The sequence below is a fragment of the Tursiops truncatus genome, chromosome 13 (genome assembly GCF_011762595.2).
Source record: "Tursiops truncatus isolate mTurTru1 chromosome 13, mTurTru1.mat.Y, whole genome shotgun sequence".
Taxonomy (NCBI): Eukaryota; Metazoa; Chordata; class Mammalia; order Artiodactyla; family Delphinidae; genus Tursiops; species Tursiops truncatus.
The window spans coordinates 75855927-75875940 of record NC_047046.1 but is presented as its reverse complement, the minus strand read 5'-3'; the positions used below and the strand labels follow the sequence as shown (position 1 = coordinate 75875940).

Here is a 20014-nt window from a genome sequence, read left to right as displayed (position 1 = left end):
CTGCCTATGGAGCTAATTCAGTGCAGCATCAAACTGTCCCCATTGTCACAGTATTCTTCTCTGCCAGGCAATCATGGCAAAAATATTCTTTTTAAAAATGCATAATGCTGAACAAGACAAGGATGTCCACTCTCGCCACTATTATTCAACATAGTTTTAGAAGTCCTAGCCATGGCAATCAGAGAAGAAAAAGAAATAAAAGGAATACAAATTGGAAAGAAGAAGGAAAACTGTCACTGTTGGCAGATGACATGATACTATACATAGAGAATCCGAAAGATGCCACCAGAAAACTACTAGAGCTAATCAATGAATCTGGTAAAGTTGCAGGATACAAAATTAATGCACAGAAATCTCTTGCATTCCTATATACTAATGATGAAAAATCTGAAAGAGAACTTAAGGAAACTCTCCCATTTACCATTGCAACAAAAAGAATAAAATACCTAGGAATAAACCTACCTAGGGAGACAAAAGACCTGTATGCAGAAAACTATAAGACACTGATGAAAGAAATTAAAGATGATACCAACAGATGGAGAGATATACCATGTTCTTGGATTGGAAGAATCAATATTGTGAAAATGACTATACTACCCAAAGCAATCTACAGATTCCATGCAATCCCTATCAAATTACCAATGGCGTTTTCCACAGAACTAGAACAAAAAATCTTAAAATTTGTATGGGGACACAAAAGACCCTGAATAGCTAAAGCAGTCTTGAGGGGAAAAAAACAGAGCTGGAGGAATCAGACTCCCTGAGTTCAGACTATAATACGAAGCTACAGTAATCAAGACAGTATGGTACTGGCACAAAAACAGAAATATAGATCAGTGGAACAGGATAGAAAGCCCAGAGATAAACCCATGCACCTATGGTCAACTAATCTATGACAAAGGAGGCAAGGATATACAATGGAGAGAAGATAGTCTCTTCAATAAGTGGTGCTGGGAAAACTGGACAGATACATGTAAAAGAATGAAATTAGAACACTTCCTAACACCATGCACAAAAATAAACTCTAAATGGATTAGAGAACTAAATGTAAGACTGGACACTATAAAACTCTTACAGGAAAACACAGGAAGAACACTCTTTGACATAAATCACAGCAAGATCTTTTTTGATCCACCTCCTAGAGTAATGGAAATAAAAACAAAAATAAACAAATAGGATCTAATGAAACTTAAAAGCTTTTGCAAAGCAAAGGAAACTACAAACAAGATGAAAAGAAAACCCTCAGAATTGGAGAAAATATATGCAAATGAATCAATGGACAAAGGATTAATCTCCAAAATATATAAACAGCTCATGTAGCTCAATATCACAAAAACAAACCACCTAATCCAAAAATGGGCAGAAGACCTAAATAGACATTTCTCCAAAGAAGACATACAGATGGCCAAGAAGCACATGAAAAGCTGCTCAACATCACCAATTATTGGAGAAATGCAAATAAAAAGTACAATGAGGTATCACCTCACACCAGTCAGAATGGGCATCATCAGAAAATCTACAAACAACAAATGCTGGAGAGGGTGTGGAGAAAAGGGAACCCTCTTGCACTGTTGGTGGGAATGTAAATTGATACAGCCACTATGGAGAACAGTATGGAGGTTCCTTAAAAAACTAAACATAGAACTACCATACAACCCAGCAATCCCACTACTAGGCATATACCCTGAGAAAACCATAATTCAAAAAGACACGTGCACCCCAATGTTCATTGCAGCACTATTTACAATAGCCAGGTCATGGAAGCAACCTAAATGCCCATTGACAGATGAATGGATAAAGAAGATGTGGTACATATATACAATGGAGTATTACTCAGCCATAAAAAGGAACGAAACTGGGTCATTTGTAGAGACGTGGATGGATCTAGAGACTGTCCTAAAGAGTGAAGTAAGTCAGAAAGAGAAAAACAAGTATCGTATATTAACGCATATATGTGGAACCTAGAAAAATGGTACAGATGAACCGGTTTGCAGGGCAGAAATAGAGACACAGATGTATAGAACAAACGTACGGACACCATGGCGGGAAAGCCACGGTGGGGTGGGGGTGGGATGAACTGGGAGATCGGGAATGACATGTATACACTGATGCGTATAAAATGGATGACTAATAAGAACCTGCTGTATAAAAATATAAATAAAATAAAATTCAAAAAAATTGCATAATGCCAATTTTACTTAAAAATGTCCTTGATGATGCAAGGAAGTTATTTGTATTACATCTCAACCGCTGAATACATATCTTTTTTATTTTCTGGGTGATAAAATGGGAAGTACACATAAAGCACTTCTGCTGTATAAAGTATGATGGTTATCCCAAGGAAAACCCTTGTACGATTATTTGAGTTGTGAGCCAAACTAGTCACAATGTTCATGGAATATCACTTTTACCTGAAAGAACGACTGACAAACTCAGTATTCAGACTTGGGTATTTGGCAGACGTTTTCTCTACAATGAAGTAAGAAGGTCACTTCAGGAAAAACAACTGACAGTATTTGTTGCCAAGGGTAGCCTTCAAGCCTTCAACTGAAATTTAAAATTTTGGAAAACTTGTTTCCACACTGAGCCTGACAACTTCCCAATACTTAAAGATTTTTCTGATGGGATCAGTGGTGATATTAACAACTGTTATTTCTTGAAACTGCATAATGAAATACATTAACATCTGGAATCTCACTGTTATCCAACAAACCAGTATTTTCCAAATGACCAATACTTGATGCAATAAAAGGATGTATGGGGCAAAGATCCATTCAAAGTATGAGAAAGATCAATGGATCCTAATGTAAAAGAATTTTAAAAGTCCACTGATAGGAGTTTACATTCCACACTGCAACCAACATTTAAGAAATTACCACTTGTCAAGTTTTGGTATAATATCAAAGAAGAATATTCACAATCATCTGAAAAGAAAATTAAAATACTCTTCCTTTATTCTACATGTCTGCACAAACTTTATATAAATACTTATTGGATTATTCTTTCTGGATGTTAAAAAAACATAAACACATAATCATAATGGTTAATTTCCATAGTTTAATCTCTGATGATTATCAATCATTTAAGAACAAATGAGCTATCCATTATTTATTTAAAAGTTATATCCTTCTGTAGTTACAGTCTCACATATTTGCAACAAATATATATCAGAGGTTTCATTTACCACAGAATCAAGATTGATCATTGCTCCAAAAAAGAAAACGAAATGAATATGGTAAATTCTTAAATCTGTTTCAGATAAATGCAAATAAAGTCCCTTCCCTGTAACTAGAGGAGCAGACCCTTTGCATTTCACATGCGACTCTTGAAACCTATACAGTAATCACCCAGATGATGTGGTATTAATGAATTTAAACTTTCGTTCTTAAATTTCTAAGGAAATATCTTTTCATGGAAAAAACTGACCTTTTGTAAATTTTGAAAGAAATAATTAATCTGACCAAACCCCTATAGTTCAGAGGTAACACAGCAAATATCAACTTTTCACAGACCCATCTGTAGACAGGTTAAGAAATACAAGTGATTTAAAGAGAAGCGTTCTTCTTATACAAATCTATCCAGGTAATGACTATCATAAATCATTCATTTCAAAGGCAGAGACCTTGAAAAATATTTCAGAATGAGAACTGAAAATGTCTCCACTACTAAAGTCCTATTACCCTGCCCTCTGAAAGAGAAAGGTTATTAACTGTAGCTTTTTAGTCAGAATATTCAAGAAACAACCAGAAGCTGACACCCCCTCCCCTTCCTAATTATCTACCCACTTCTGCATGCTCACCTTTGCAGTTCATTGAGCCCCCTTGCAGTTGGTAGACTGGGACTCTGCCTTAGGAAGTTTTGTTTTAAATTGAGATGAGTGAGGTCTTGGCTGTAGAAGAGGTTGGCAGGCAGATGCTCCAGGCTACAACATGAGAGGTCCACTGAGCTAATACGCTGTGATGCAACCTAGAAAGGGATGAAAACACAACTCAATTTTCATACCATCCTTTATCCTATAACTGTTTTCCACGGACAGAAACAAGATAACCCCATTTGGGAACACAGACCCGCTATGCAATTAGCACCATTATTCAAATATAAACCAAGAGTATTTACTTAGACAGAACTGAGCAAAGTATTACAAAGGCAGGAAACAGTGTCCCTCCGGGGAAGGTACTTACAGTAATCTAGTATAGGAGACAGGTTACAAAGAGCACAGATTATCCTATCAAGTTTAGTGATATCAGTAATCTCCTCCAACTGTAGGGGTTATGTTCCTGAAAACATTCATGGTAAGAGAATTCAGGGCTAAATAATACAAGACTTTAGAGTAAATACAAGGTTGGGAGATAGACACTGAGATCTACACAGAACCTACGAAAGCCTTGACTGATTTAAAACAGCACAAAGAAACGCAGGATCAGTGGCCTTGTACATATCTTTAATAATAGTGGTAGCATATAATCAGATTCCACTGCTTGCCTGCTGTGAACTTCTCGCGTTGCCTCTCCCACAGTTTCCATTTTGCTTCACATAGGTATTCTAAGTGGAATTTGTTTTATGTCTAAATGTTTATCCACATATTCAAAGTTTTCCCGGTTAAATGGCTCCTATGACAGCCAGAGTCCCAGGGCTACAGGGCATGCTGGAAGCAGAAAAAGCATTGGGCAGCGTGTGTTCTCTCTCCCACGTTCCAGGGACTGTGGCGCCAGTTTATGCCGCGGCACATGGCTTTAGGCCCACGTACACACACCTTGGCTCCTTCTTCCCTCACAGAGGCTGTGGGGTTATTGTTCCAAGATCTGGGTTGATTCCTCCTCGTGTTCTTTATCGTTATCGAAGCTTTATGGCAAAAACTCCATTCCTTATTTGTGATCTGTTCGATGTCCTTTTCTATTACCAAACCCCAGCTGACCAGCTTTTTTTTTTTTTTAAACAGCTTTTTTGGAGTATAATTGCTTTACAGTGGTGTGTTAGTTTCTTCTGTATAACAAAGTGAATCAGCTATACATATACACGTATCCCCGTATCTCCTCCCTCTTGCGTCTCCCTCCCTCCCTATCCCATCCCTCTAGGTGGTCACAAAGCTGATCTCCCTGTGCCACGCAGCTGCTTCCCACTAGCTATCTATTTTACATATCAAACCCCAGCTTTACTCTTTCATGATTATAAAAAGCAGCAGAACATGGTCCTTAGGAGTGTGGCTCTGGTGTCAGTGTGTGGATTCGCATCCCGGCTCTACCACGCAGGAGCTGAGAGAACTTGAGGGCATCAGTGAGCTCTCCAAGCTCCCATTTTCTCACCTGTATAACAGGCATAAAGATGACACCTCCATCTACATGCCTGGTCAGAAAAAGCACTCAATAATTTGTGACTGCTATGACCATTTATGATTGCTACGACTACTTCCAAATACATCTTATACCCATTGGAATCCACATTCTCCTGATGCTAAAGAAGATATTCAGAAGTAACTTTGCATAAAACACATTCTGCTGATGGCATGTCTGAGGTTAGAAAGAAATTGCTGTGCACACATGAAAGCTGAGAGGACAGTGGGATGAAAAAGGCCTGGCAGGGCTCAACTCTAGAGATTTTACAAAGGAAGCCTGAGTTTGCATTTTAGCAATTTCATCTTTCCTTGAATTTTCACTATTAAATAAGAAAAAGAAAATCCAAAACAGGCCAAGTCACCCACACAAACCAAATGATGTGAAAAAAAGCCAGAATTTAATGGGCAGAAAGGTAGGTGCAAACATGTCACAGCCACACAAGATTCCCTGGCAGGAACCCATTCACGGGAAGTGAGGTTGTAAGTTATACTCGGTGGAATCATTCAGGCAAAAATATGTGGTGAGGAGGGAATGGTGTGTCAGACCTTCCATTTCCTGAGGTACAGGAGTGAAACAAGACAGACACGGTCCGCCCTAAAGGAGTGCACCTCAAGGAGAGGTGAATTAACATACTACTTGACAATATACTAAGTGCAAGGGCACAGAGCACAATCTAAGGAGTCAGGGAAGGCTTCCCAGAGGACCTGATGTCCAAGCTCAGGGCTGAAACTCAAGTGGCAATCTGTGTTTCTGTCGGCCCCGAATCCTTTTCCACTTCTTTCTATAACAATCCTTCAAATGCATGTGATTCTGACGAGAGTGGCAGCGTAGGCTGACCCTATGGCTACAGCAGCAGGCATGTACTCCCAACTCGAGCAATCAAAGCCCCCCAGTGCTGAACCCACAAATTGATCCAACGGGTACTGGCATGTGACCCAGGCTAGGCTAATCAAAGGCCTTCTCTGGGATATACATTCTAAAGCCAGGAGAGAGAGAGAACCTGCCACTTAGAGCTGCAGTTAAAATGACTGAACTAGGGCTTCCCTGGTGGCGCAGTGGTTGAGAGTCTGCCTGCCTATGTAGGGGACACGGGTTCGTGCCCCGGTCCGGGAAGATCCCACATGCCGCGGAGCAGCTGGGCCCATGAGCCATGGCCGCTGAGCCTGCACATCCGGAGCCCGTGCTCCACAACGGGAGAGGCCACAACAGTGAGAGGCCCGCGTATAGCAAAAAAAAAATGACTGAACTAGATTTGTATGTATCAACCTGGATTGATTAAAAAAAAAAAAAGCCAGCTGCAGAATATTACATACACTATAATGCCATGTATGAAAAACATGTTTAAGATAAACACACACAACAACTCCGTATATTATGTATGAATGGTTATATGTGCAGTAAAGCTACACACTATGCATTGGGCATGTGCCAAATCAACGACAGTGACGGCCTCTAGGTGAGCAGGGAGGGAGATGGAAACAGGAATGGGAGCACAGGGGATTTGGAACTTAGCTGTGACGTGATTTACTTATAATAAGAATGGAAGAAAGAGAAAAGAATGGAAGATATGGAGGAACTACGTCAGTATGTTAACAACTGGGGAGGCCAAGACCAGTGCGTGGAAATTGTAATATTATTCTTTGTGCTCTTCTGTGTGTGTGTGTTTAATTGGAAAAAAATAATGTAATCTCAATGAAAATTTCAGTAAAAAGGGGTGAAATGGACGATTGCCGTCTCCTGGCTTTCCTCGTATCCTTGTGTTATACTACGTGGTGCATCAGAGATGATTCTTCCCCCGTAAGGATCCCAACCCTTTGTAGTGGGCTGAATGGCGGCCCCCCAAAAGGTATGTTCACGTACTAATTCCCAGAATCTGTGAGTATTAGTTTACATGGCAAAAGAGTGGATATTATCTTACATGACAAAAGATGTGATTAAGGATCTTGAGAGGAGGTGCTTATCCTGGATTATCTGGAAGGGCCCTAAATACAATTACATGCATCTTCATAAGACAGGCAGAGGGAATTTTGGGAGAGAAGAGAAGGCAATGTGACCACAGAGGCAGAGACTGATGTGGGCCACAAGCTAAAAAACGCTTAGAGCCACCAGAAGTTGGAAGAGGCAAGGAATAGATTCTTCCCTAGAGCTTTCAAGAGGAGCACAGTCCTGCCGACACCTTGATTTTGAACTTCTGGCCTCCAGAACTGTGAGAGAATAAATTTCTGTTGTCTTAAGCCATCAAAGTTTTGGTAATTTTTAATAACAGCCATAGGAAACTAGTACACCCTTCTTAATTCTTTTCCATAGTACTTCTCATTTTCATTCATTCAACATGTTTATTGAATACCAACTATATGCCTATTACTGACCTAGGTAAGCACTCAGTATGCTTCAGTAAACAATAAGAAGATCCCTGCCCTCATTAAACTTATCTCACAAATAAGTATATTATATGTTAAAAATCGGTAACTACTATGGAAAAAATAGAGCAAGGAAAAAGGGGTCAGGATTGTTGGGAAGGTTGTAGGTTGTAATTTATATAGGTTGGTCAGGATAGGCCTCACCTAAAAGGTGGCATTTAGACCTGAAGGACATGAGGAAGTTAGCTGAAAGCATTTATCTAGAAGAACACTCCAGGCAGAGGAAGTAGCCAGTGTAAAGGCCCTAAAAAAGGAGTGTGTCTGGTCTGTTCTAAGAACAGCATGAAGACCAGTTAAAACAGGGGAGAGTGACCTGTGATGAGGTCAGAAAGGTAAGGGGGTTGTGGGGGGAGCAGATCTTGCACCGCCTTTTAGGTTATTGTAAAGACTGTGGCTTTTTGGGTTTTGCTGGTGGCGCAGTGGTTAAGAATCCGCCTGCCAATGTAGGGTACATGGGTTCCAGCCCTGGTCCGGGAAGATCCCACATGCCGCGGAGCAACTAATAAGCCTGTGAGCCACAACTACTGAGTCTGCGCTCTAGAGCCTGCGAGCCACAACTACTGAGCCCGTGTGCCACAACTACTGAAGCCCGCGCGCCTAGAGCCCGTGCTCCGCAACAAGAGAAGCCACCGCAATGAGAAGCCCATGCACTGCAACACAGAGTAGCCCCCGCTCACCGCAACTAGAGAAAGCCCAGGCGCAGCAACGAAGACCCAACGCAGCCAAAAATAAATACAATAAATTAAAAAAAAAAAAAAAAAAGATTCTGGTTTTTCATGTGAGCAAAATGGGCCGTCGTGGAAAGGTTCCAGAAGAGTCTCTGTCTCTGACTGTAAGCTTATAAAGAAAGGATTTGGGCCTATTTTGTTCACAATGTGCCCTGTGCTCAGCACTTAGGACGACCCTCAGGAAGTACTGGCTGGAAGAATGACAGGGGATACTTTACAACCCTTCCTTTCTCACCAGTTTGCATCTGACCCATCTGGTGTATTCCTCCATGTGGGGACTACTCTGTAGAGGACACATTCCACTTCAGCTGAAGCATCATACTGAATACTCTCTTTGGACAGCTACAAGATAATGATTAAATGTCAAGTCGTATTTGATTTCTTTCCTCATTCTGGACCGCAAGCTGTTCCTGCTGGAAACAAGGGGGAGGAAAGCACAGTAACAAAGCTACAGCAAGCAAACGTGGTCTGTGGGAGTCGCAGCAGAATGGGGAACAGGGACAGCGAGAACAGAAATTAGACAAGCCGTGATGGCAGTGGGGCAGTGAGCAGCCAAGGCGACCACAAGAGCTACTACCACTAGCTGCACCTCTGCCCAGTCCCACGCCCTGAAACAAAGGGGAGATTTAAACGCTTTCCCCCAGATCAGCCTGGGCACGTAAGGACACCACCACAAAGAGGTTTTGCGGGACTCCCAAATGAAAAAACTACCAAAAGGGCTACCCAAAGAGGCTGTGACCCACCTATATAGCACCTGTTAAAACTAACATCCTCCTCAAGATAAGAAATTTAAAAAAAGAGAAAGCCACCTGTATACACCTCAGAGCAAGTAGCCTTTTATTATTCTAGCTTTTTTTTTTCCTAATAGTAATAACAATGATAATAGCAGCTAACATTTAAGGGGCACTCTTCTTTAGATGTAATGTTAAGTTTAATCTTCACAATAACTCAGCATAGTAAGGACTTATCCCCATCTCAAAGATGAAGGTTAAAGGGTGTGCCCAAGGTCACACAGTGAAAGCAGCAGCAGAGTCTGAATGACAGCATATGCCATGGAGTCAGGGCCCCAACACAGTTCAAGTCCTACCCAAAGGGAGGCTCCTCTAACTGCCACAATCAAATCCTAACATAACCCTCAGCCCAGAGCAAAGACGATTTGATGTCATCCCTCACAGACCAATCAATGAACTGCACATGAATGCATTCAAGTTTTAGAAGATCAGTTAAGTAACCATGGCTTGGGAAATCAGTGCTAGTTTATATTAACAACAACAAAAAATTTTAAGGCTAATAATTTAGAGTTAGTAAATCAAATGGGATTTTTTCCCCCCATAAACGGCTATACTTTCGGAGATACATTAAAATGAATATGAATCCCAACCACTGGCTCACGTTGTCTTCTTTTCCAAATGACTTGTGAACACATATGAACCAAAAGCTCATTGGGCCCTCAAAATATTTCCCCCAAAGACCATTGCAGAGTAACCATAAAAATGATAATGTGAACAACAAACTTTCCAGATTACCTACTGGGCTTCTACACAGGTCTAACATCCTACTCAGCTTGACACTTTCCTGAGTCGTTTCTTTACCAACCGTTAGCACACTTGTATCAAGTATCTCTGCTCTGAGTCTAGCTGGGTTGCATTTCTAAACCAATGTATCTATCCTAGCCCTAACCTATCCCCTCCGTGCTTTCAAAATTATCATCTTCCCTTGCAACAGGACTGCACTCTGTATTACTCACATTATTCCTGATGTTCACTTAGTGCACAATCTTCTTTTATAAGCAATGGAAAGTTCAGAATAACATTCACGTGATTTTTTTGTCCCCACTATACTTTAGTGAAGTGGTATTTATCCTTATTATGTGCAAAGCATGCTCAAAATTGAACAAAATGATTCTGAAAGGCTTGGTCAAAGCAGCTGAAATAGCACAAATAATTCTGCTTGTGCAAAGTAAAATACTGCTGTAAACTGGCATTATGAGTCATTAATTGCTCTGGCCTAGCCTTTAGTGGTTTGGGAAACTATGCCCTGGCTACAGGGATAGTCTCTGGGGAGTTTACCAAGCTTCTGTAAAAAATTCTTAACCTCAACTGACTTAGTTTTAATTCTCATCCCCCAAAAATGCTTTGGGAAGACATGAAGTTGGAGAATATAAATTTAGAATAGAGTTTATTCATCTTTCTTAGCTAAGCACTCTAATGACTTATTTTCAATTTCATCCTCATCAATAAAGTTTTATAATAATATCAAACAAAAAATTTCCAATTTTAATAAACTTTAAGCTGTCACTGCTCCAAAACATGCAATCATTTCTTTAAAAAAATTCTACAAATATAGGAAATGCCTTAACCTGACTGCAGACATTTTCACAATGACATCTCATTTCTCGATCCTGTACTAATTAACATTTTATACAATCTGTTTAACAGCAGAAGTAGAAAACCTTCCTATAAAATTAATTACAATATATACATTAGTCATGTCCGAATAGGGGCATATCAAACTGCCAATTTGGGACTTAGTAAATTCTACGTGGAATTCTGGTATTTTATCATTTCTTTGCCTTAAATGAGTAAATGATATGAAAAAATTTTAAACCCAAGAAATAAAATACACAGATTTACACACCATTCCAAACCACCAGATGTAACCAAATCAATGAAGACAAACAAGAAGATGTGGAGAGTCTATCATTGACAGACAAAAATGAGAGATGGAACTCTCTGAGGGCAAATTACTCAGGGAAGGGAGGGGACTACGATTTTAAGATTAGGCTTACTAAAACTATAAGGTACCAGTTAAAACATCGTTAAGGGACCAAAGAATAAAAGAGTATGGAGAGGGCTTCTCTGGTGGCACAGTGGTTGAGAGTCCACCTGCCGATGCAGGCAGGGGACACGGGTTCGTGCCCCGGTCCGGGAAGATCCCACATGCCGCCAAGCGGCTGGGCCCGTGAGCCACGGCCGCTGAGCCTGCGCGTCAGGAGACTGTGCTCCACAACGGGAGAGGCCACAACAGGGAGAAGCCCGCGTACCGCAAAAAAAAAAAAAAAAAAAGAGTATGGAGAAAGCTGCAGGCTGGAAAAGGAAAGAAGGAAGGCGGGGGTTGGGGTTGGGGGGCGGGGAAGAGAGACAGAAAAAGAGAGCAAGAAAGAAAAGAGAAGCGTTAGATAGATGACTGATTGACATATAAGCAAACAAATAAATAAAACACACGACTCACTGTAAAAGCACCAGACTATAACAATAAAGAAAAACAATATTGAGAAATTTAGACTAAGAGTTCCTCCTAGGCGTCCCGACTTCTCTTTGCAGGTGAGTGGAGGGGATGAGTGCACCTTTCAACATGGATCTACCATTTGCCTTTATGAAACAGACACTGGACTTGATATTGGAGAGATGCACATTTCGTCTTCAAAAAATGGGTCCCTTGAAGGCACAGACATCTAACAAGTATAATTCCAAAATGCACATGCAGTGGTGTGGTAGGGACACACAGAGCAGAGAACACAAACTCCAGAGCTCCCCAGGCCGTTCCAGCACTGACGGTCCCCTCACGCGCCAAGATGGGCGGGTATTCCCTGGCACCATTGCAGAGACTGGCACCCCACCATCAGGAGCAGGCAGAGCTGCAGGATGTGCCCCGTGAGCTCGTGGTACAGCCTAAACTAGAAACGCACACCTGGCACCTCACCCTCTCTGAGTGTGAGAGGGTCGGAGAAGATGGTACCCGCGGCCTCCAGAATCACTAACCGCGTCCCTCTAACAGTTATCTTCCTTCCACACACACACAGCCCATTGTGTTTCTCAGTAAGAACAGAAAAATAGAGCTTGGCTTGGGTGGAGATCAAATCTGAACTCAGAGTTCCTTCCTCATTTCCTTATTAGCAAAATATGTGTAAACAAGCTCTTTAGAATATGACCACCTGAGAGTGTCTCTGAGCTCCATCACGGCAGCCCCCAAAGGGAGCATCTCCTCGGCAAAGGAGAAGGGAAAAGATTGCTAACCACAAAAAACTTACATTCTAATTTTCTATTAAAAGAAGTAACATAAATGCACACTTATATGATGCTCTCTTAGAAACAGGCTACTTGTTTTCCATTTAAAATACAAATGACACATACACCTCACTGGTTAAGTACCAGTCTAACATACAAGGTCTGGTATGTTTAACATAGAGAGTTCACTGATATTTTTTCAATTATTCCAGTATTCCTTACTTTATAAAATAAATCAGACCAGTGAGTAGAAGAATTTAACTGTTCAGAGCAGTTGCAGATAATCCAATACTCTGGGTTACAAATATTGGGGTCTTGCAAGGCAAGTAAATATATCACGGAAACTAAACTCATAAGATACTATGTATTTTTACATTAGTCTAAACACTCAGATTAAAATGATTTAACTTCAAAATATAAGACGACCAGATGTAGAGATCTGGTTAATCATATATGCTAAGTTCCTGATATAGCAATACTTGACCAGTTTTTGAAGTCAGACAACAGTAGTCCCCTCAACACTGAAACCAATTTAATTTGCTTTGGGTGACTCAGAAGGCATCTCAGATTTCCTAAATACGTCTTGGTCATCATTTAAGAAGATCAGTGATCAGTGGCTATGTTCAAGTGTCCTTAGCAGCACACCCCAGTCAATACACTGCCTGGTAAATCACCTTTTATTCTAATACTGAGCTGCCTGGATTCTACTGACAACTGTGTATTTGAAGTACTTCTCTTTGACATTTTCAGTAAATCTCAGTTATTATTATTATTATTATTTTTTTTTTTTTGCAGTACGCGGGCCTCTCACTGTTGTGGCCTCTCCCGTTGTGGAGCACAGGCTCCGGACACGCAGGCTCAGCGGCCATGGCTCACGGGCCCAGCCGCTCCGCGGCATGTGGGATCTTCCCGGACTGGGGCACGAACCCGTGTCCCCTGCATCGGCAGGCGGACTCTCAACCACTGCGCCACCAGGGAAGCCCTCAGTTATTATTTGAATCTTGTTTTGTTTTGCCCCTTCAGGCCACTGTAAAACATTGGAAGTACAATTAAAGAAAAAGCAAGGAAGAGGAACTCCCTGCATAAAGCCGTGCTGGATACTTTACATCTCAGTTCCCTCATCTGCAAAATGGAGATGATAGTATCTCCTCAAAGGTTATTTCCTTTTGTTGTAAAGCCCGACCTCACACAATGTTATGGGCACCGACCTCACAGGGATACTATAAAGCATCTAGAATAGCGCTTGGCACACAGAAAAAAGTTACCAAAATGTTAGTTATCACTATTTGTTGTCACTACTGCATCAATTCAGTTGGCTAAATGATTATATTATTAACAAAATATATCTATTAACAATTTGGGGGGAAAAGCAAAGAGTCTTTTTATTTTGATGTTGACCTCATGAATGAATAACTCACTTTGGACATAATGTCTAAAGCAAGGAAAACCATGGTCACATACTCTGTGCTCATCAGATAGTATATGCAGGTATGTCAAGAAACTGCAGAGCACCCAAAGGAAAAAGCAAGAGAAGGGATCTGGAAACCAAGTGATGACGAAATTGTGGGAATTACCAGACATGTTTCTCCTAAAAGTAGATTGCTAAGAGGTGGGGGAGGGCATGGAAATCATAGAAACTTCCAGTTAGAGGTTATCAAATAGGAGAGTGAGTACGATTACCTTTTGTTAAACCAGAGAGCAAAACTAGGGTCAGTGAGTCAAAGGCATAGGGATAGAGACTTCAGCTCACTTCTAAGGAAGAGCTGTCTTGTCAGACACTATAGGTATCTGAAAGGCTGTAGACCTTTTCTAGGCGGGAGGTAAGTCTGGGAGTCCACAAGGTCCTTCTCAAATCTTAAATTCTAATTCTCTCAACTAAGAGCCACTTGATGATGACTAGACTTTAAGGTTAACGAACACTTTTAAAGAAAATGACAAGTAATTGTTAAGGCAATTGTTCCAGAAAACTAATATTACCTTTTGGGCGACTACTTTACAAGGGCCTTTCCCAATCTTAAAATAACATGCTATAACTTTAAAACACAGCTGTAGGGACTTCCCTGGTGGCACAGTGGTTAGCAGTCCACCTGCCAATGCAGGGAATATGGGTTCGAGCCCTGGTCTGGGAGGACCCCATATGCCGTGGAGCAACTGAGCCCGTACGCCACAACTACTGAGCCTGCACTCTACCGCCCCCGAGCCACGACTTCTGAGCCCATGCACCACAACTACTGAGGCCCGCGTGCCTAGAGCCCGTGCTCCGCAACAAGAGAAGCCCGCGCACCGCAATGAAGAGTAGTCCCGGATTGCCACAACTAAAGATAGCCCGTGCATAGCAACGAAGACCCAGTGCACCCAAAAGTAAATAAATAAATAAATTTATTAAAACAAAACAAACAAAAAAAAACACAGCTGTATGTTCCTCCCTTAAAATCTAAAATGTATTTTACTAAAGATAACAACATACAGATAAAATACAGGAGGAACTCATTTCTTCCATTTGCTGAAGTCCTGACGCTAGAAGTGGAGCCTAGAAGAATGCCTAGCACAGACAAAAGGTGGAATAAATATTCTCTCATTCACCCTTCACTACCTTCTGCCCACCCCCAACAACAGAGCTGTTGACAGAACAGGGGAGGGAGGGTGGGAAGACACAAGAAGGGAAGATGGAGACACATGGGATGAGTTTAACATGTAAAGTACACAAGTCAGAACTTCACAAAGCATGCTGCTTCTGTCAGGATACAGTAAGCAAACTAGGTATCTTTTTCATTTGTATAAAAGTGGACTGAAAAACTCTAAAGAAAATAAATTTAAATAATTTTAAATGGAAATGACTTAGAATGAAGGAGAAACCCCTTCTTTAGGAATATATTCACTAGGATTTCAAAACCAATAGTTACTATAGAAAAAAAAAGAAGGGATTAGCAATGTGGAAATAAGATGAAGCATAATTATAATTGCAAAGAGAGCGTTTTAATATTTTCACTAAATCACAGTATTATGTATTAGAAAAACAAAATTTAATGTAATCCAAAATACTTTATCTTCAGTTTAAATTCAAAGCAGAATTTCTAAATTCCCTAATTTCATAAACTATTTATATGTATAATAAGGAAAGATTCCACAATATGAATTTTTGTGTAATTATACTGGAAAGTTAATTATGATGTTTGGTAACATAGTCAAATTTTCCCAAAAAAATAAAATGGAATGAACAGGAAACCATCCAGATGGGCAGTCCTTTTTTTTTTTTTTTTAAGATTTTTTTTTTTTTTTATGGCTGTGTTGGGTCTTCGTTGCTGTGCATGGGCTTTCTCTAGTTGCGGCGAGTGGGACCTACTCTTCGTTGCCGTGCACAGGCTTCTCATTGTGGTGGCTTCTCTTGTTGCGGAGCATGGGCTCTAGGCACACAGGCTTCAGTAGCTGCGGTGCATGGGCTCAGTAGTTGTGGCTCACAAGCTCTCGAGCACAGGCTCAGTAGTTATGACGCACAGGCTTAGCTGCTCCGCGGCATGTGGGATCTTCCCGGACCAGGGATCGAACCCATGTCCCCTGCACTGGCAGGCGGATTCTTAACCACTGCGCCACCAGGGAAGCCCTTGGCAGTCCTTGCTCAGACATCTGTGATATGACTACACATTTACATTTTACACAGTTGTACCTTTGTAGATATTTTCTCTCTCCTTGAAATGCTCTTTCCCTTTGTCTTTGTTGTGAACTCCTATTCATCCTTCAAACTCAGCTTGCTCATTACCTCCTTGAAGCTTCCTGTACCTAAATATTTCATACACTGAATTTCCAAACTTTTCTCATATCTTCACTACAGAATTGGTACAAGAGCAATTCTCTAGGGATTGGGGTGACATTTTATAAACTAAAATCCATGTCACTCAGACCCTCAATTCTACTTCAGATTCTGCCATAGACTTGCTAGATTGTCACGGTCAAACGGCCCTTGATTCTTTATCTAAAGAATGGGTATAAAATGTGAAGGGAGGGTTTCCAAAAATAAAGCCCCTTTAAGCCCTGGACTCCTTAGCAGAACAGGATTGAGATCACAGCTTCTTACCCTTATAACCCCAATGTAACCAGCAACAGCAAAATCCCTAAAAGACAAGTGACCAACCATGCTGACAAAAAGCAGAACACTCCCTAAATTACACTTCAAATTAAGAGACAAAATACGTGTAAATATGTGCAAAAGATGACTAAGTGATCTTAAAAGGTTTCTTGCAACTACATCAAATGACACAAATTTATATGCTGGAAACAATCCTATTCCACCAGACTGATTTGACTCTGTGATTAGTTAAGTATTCTTTGAGTAAAATCTGGACAATAAAACACTCTTTTTAAGCACATGAAAGCGAAAGTTCAACTGTGATTCACCATATATCTTATTCTTATTTAAAGGGTGATGTTTACTCATCATTTCACGTGAACTTTAATTCAGCATGAGATGTTGCCCTGACTTGCCTACACTATGCATGTTAAGGGTGAACCAAAATATCACAGCAACCACAACTTCAACGTGGTGACTTTTTTTCATTAAAAAAAAAAAAAAGATGGCTTAGAATTAAAATACTACGATTAATACTAAAAGAAAGATAGCCAGAGAGATAAGCACTGTGATAGCCACCATGGCTGGCAACTGCCAGCCTGTTAACCACTGATCAACAAGGAAAGAGATATGTGGACAAACTAAGTGGCCTTATGAGGCGTCAACTTATACCACTGGGTCATACAACATATTCATATAACACAACTGGCCACAAGCTAAGAATTGGGGAAGCTGAGTAATAGGTATGTGTGTATTATCTCTACTTCTAAATATTTGACATTTTCCATAATGAAAAGTTAAAAACACATTCATGCATACTTTAATTAATTAACTAATAAGAAATAAATGCCTTTCACATGGAAAAAAACAACAAAAACAAACAAAAAACCCCACATTCATGCACAACACCAAATCAATGATCTAAATCCCCTTTTAAGCTTCCTTGAAATAAGAAACAGATTTTAATGTGGGACAATACAGTGTCCCAGAAGTGACTAAGACTTTAAATTTAAAATATGTACGACTTAGGCTATAGATTCACATGAAGACTAACTTTGAAGAGAATCCACAGGATCAATCAACATGTCTAAAACCAATGTACTCCAAAAAGTGGGCCACAGAGAGGGACAGCCAGGGCAGCATTTCTGTAAAGTCACTCGTACTTTACAGAAGTACTGGAGCGCTTCTGCAATTCCTGTTCTTCCCTCAACTACCACCCTCCCCCTCGCATCACTGCCCCACCAACCACTTTGAAGACACGCTGGACAGGTACCCATGTTGAGCTAGCAGAGTCCTTTCTACACAGCATACAACAGGATGTTTGCTGAATTTTTAAAGAGTGCCGTGCATTAATATTTCAGGGATGACTTTAAAATCAACATTGTAATCCTCCCAAAGGAGCCATTTCTTCCACAGTAACTACCACTAACACCCACCCCAAATTAAAAACTCTAAAGGGACAGCCTCGGGTGTTATTTTGGCAAGCAATACTAAGGGCTAAGATTAAGTTTAAAAAATAATAAGTATATAAGAGCCTATCTTGGTAGAACACGGCTAATTAATAACCTTTTATATATGTTCACAAAGTCAACTAAAAAAACTGGAACAAAGAATAACATTTTTCTTGCAGCTAAGATCCAGAAGCATAAACTGAAAATAAAGAATTTTTATTTTAAATTAATTATCTAATTCATTTTAATTCAAAAATCATTGGAATTTGCTTCTTTTTGTCTTCCCACCCTGGGGTGAGGATGGTCATTAAGAATCAGAAACTCAGATATTTCTTCCTGTTGTTGGTTTGTCTTTCTTTCAGATAGTTATTAAAGTGAATCCTCATTTAAACATCAGGATATGGACAATCCATTCTGTGAATGTTTTGTTCCTCAATAAGAAGAAAAGAAAAAGAAACTGTTTCCATAGTAACCCTGAGTGTGACTAAACTGTATACCTTCCTAAGACCTACATATAAGGAAGAACAGAATGGAAAGGAGAAGCCAGAAGCAGAAGTGGCCTGTGATGGTCAGCCGGTGCCACTCCACGCTTCCCATACACACATTATCCCAAAGGGACCGAGTTCTAATCCTCTTTCCAGCAGCCCCAACCTACCCTCCCATGATGTGGGGTTAAAGGAAAAGACACTATCATAGGATTTTCCTCAACATACAAAGTTTAAAGAGTGTGGCCATATTTTATATGGGTTTCATACCCAAATAGGGAGTTCTCACACTTATTCCTCCTATAATACCTAACCTCTTTAATCAGACCCTTATAACTCATTTCCCCTTTAATTCACTAAGTAGAACAACTTCTAAAATTTTTTGAAATGTGTCTGGTTTTTAGGGTTGACGAAAAGGAAGACACTGTATCTAAAATCTGCATTTATTAAAATATTTGCCCTCTATCCCCTACCCCTGACTTTTCAGGAAGAAATCTTCTTTCTCCCCAATGTCTGCCATGCTTAATTACTTTACCCCAAAAGGCTGCTGTCCTGGTTAAGAGCAGCAGAATGTTCCTTGTTCAGATAAACTAAGCATATGTGTGTCTTATGCTTAAAATAAACATAAAAACAGAAAATATTAAAAAATATATATATTGTCCAGCCAGTCAGTGATGATGGCAGGAGAGATGGTCATAAAATTATTTTTTTATTTATGTATTTATTTAGTCAGTCATACATACACACACACACTTACTACGTGCCAGTGTAAGTCCATGACATGCATATTTCATATAAGCACTAAGAGGTAAGTGCTATTATTATTTCCTTTATCAAACGAAAAGGCTTAAAATTTATAAACTTAGATACAGTCACACAGCCAGTAAATGTTAGAACCCAGGTCTCCTTAGTGGAGACTCAAAACTCTTTACTCCTACACCATTTGGCCTCCCCAAACATTCAGAGCCATTCTGAAGGGAGAGGAGGTTAAGGTTCTGATTCAAGTTCGTCCTAGTTAATATCAGTTAACTACCAGTTGAGTACTTGTTAATACTAGTAATCTAAGGTAATTAACTCAAAGTCCCCCCTCCCTCCTGGGAGTGTGAAATGTAAGCTGCAGTCTTGTGTATGTACATGCGTGTAGCTACATTACATTTCAGCACGTACCTATCAGATGGTTCCTAACAGCCACACAATAATGAGGGAAAAGGGAAACTCACACCAACATTCCTGTTCCTCATTCTGCCACCATCATGTGCTCCTGTGTCACAGTTCTCCCCCCGACCCCCTCCTACTGAGAGGTCTGATGTCTGAACCAGTTCAAGGTTTGGATAATCGGAGTGACAGCCTCATTACAGAGACACCACCCTATTAGACCATTGAAATGGCATATTAACCAACCAGCAACAGGGAAGAGTACTAACCAAGCTAACACTTGACATTTGCAATCACCTGCCACAAGTTAGAAATGAACATTTTTCACACCTTATTTAAGAGATATTTAATAATCTTCCTCTTGCACTCCAC

General features: G+C 40.3%; 1 protein-coding gene across 3 annotated transcripts in view; it reads right to left on the bottom strand.

The window, feature by feature from the left end:
• The window catches only part of PHLPP1 (PH domain and leucine rich repeat protein phosphatase 1), a 216391-nt gene that overhangs the window by 80167 nt on the left and 116210 nt on the right, over positions 1-20014 (bottom strand). For all 3 annotated transcript variants that reach the window (XM_033837820.2, XM_033837819.2, XM_019936387.3), the window contains one exon: positions 3800-3966. In XM_033837820.2, the coding sequence (XP_033693711.1) occupies positions 3800-3966 (167 nt within the window). The remainder of the gene's footprint in view (positions 1-3799; positions 3967-20014) is intronic.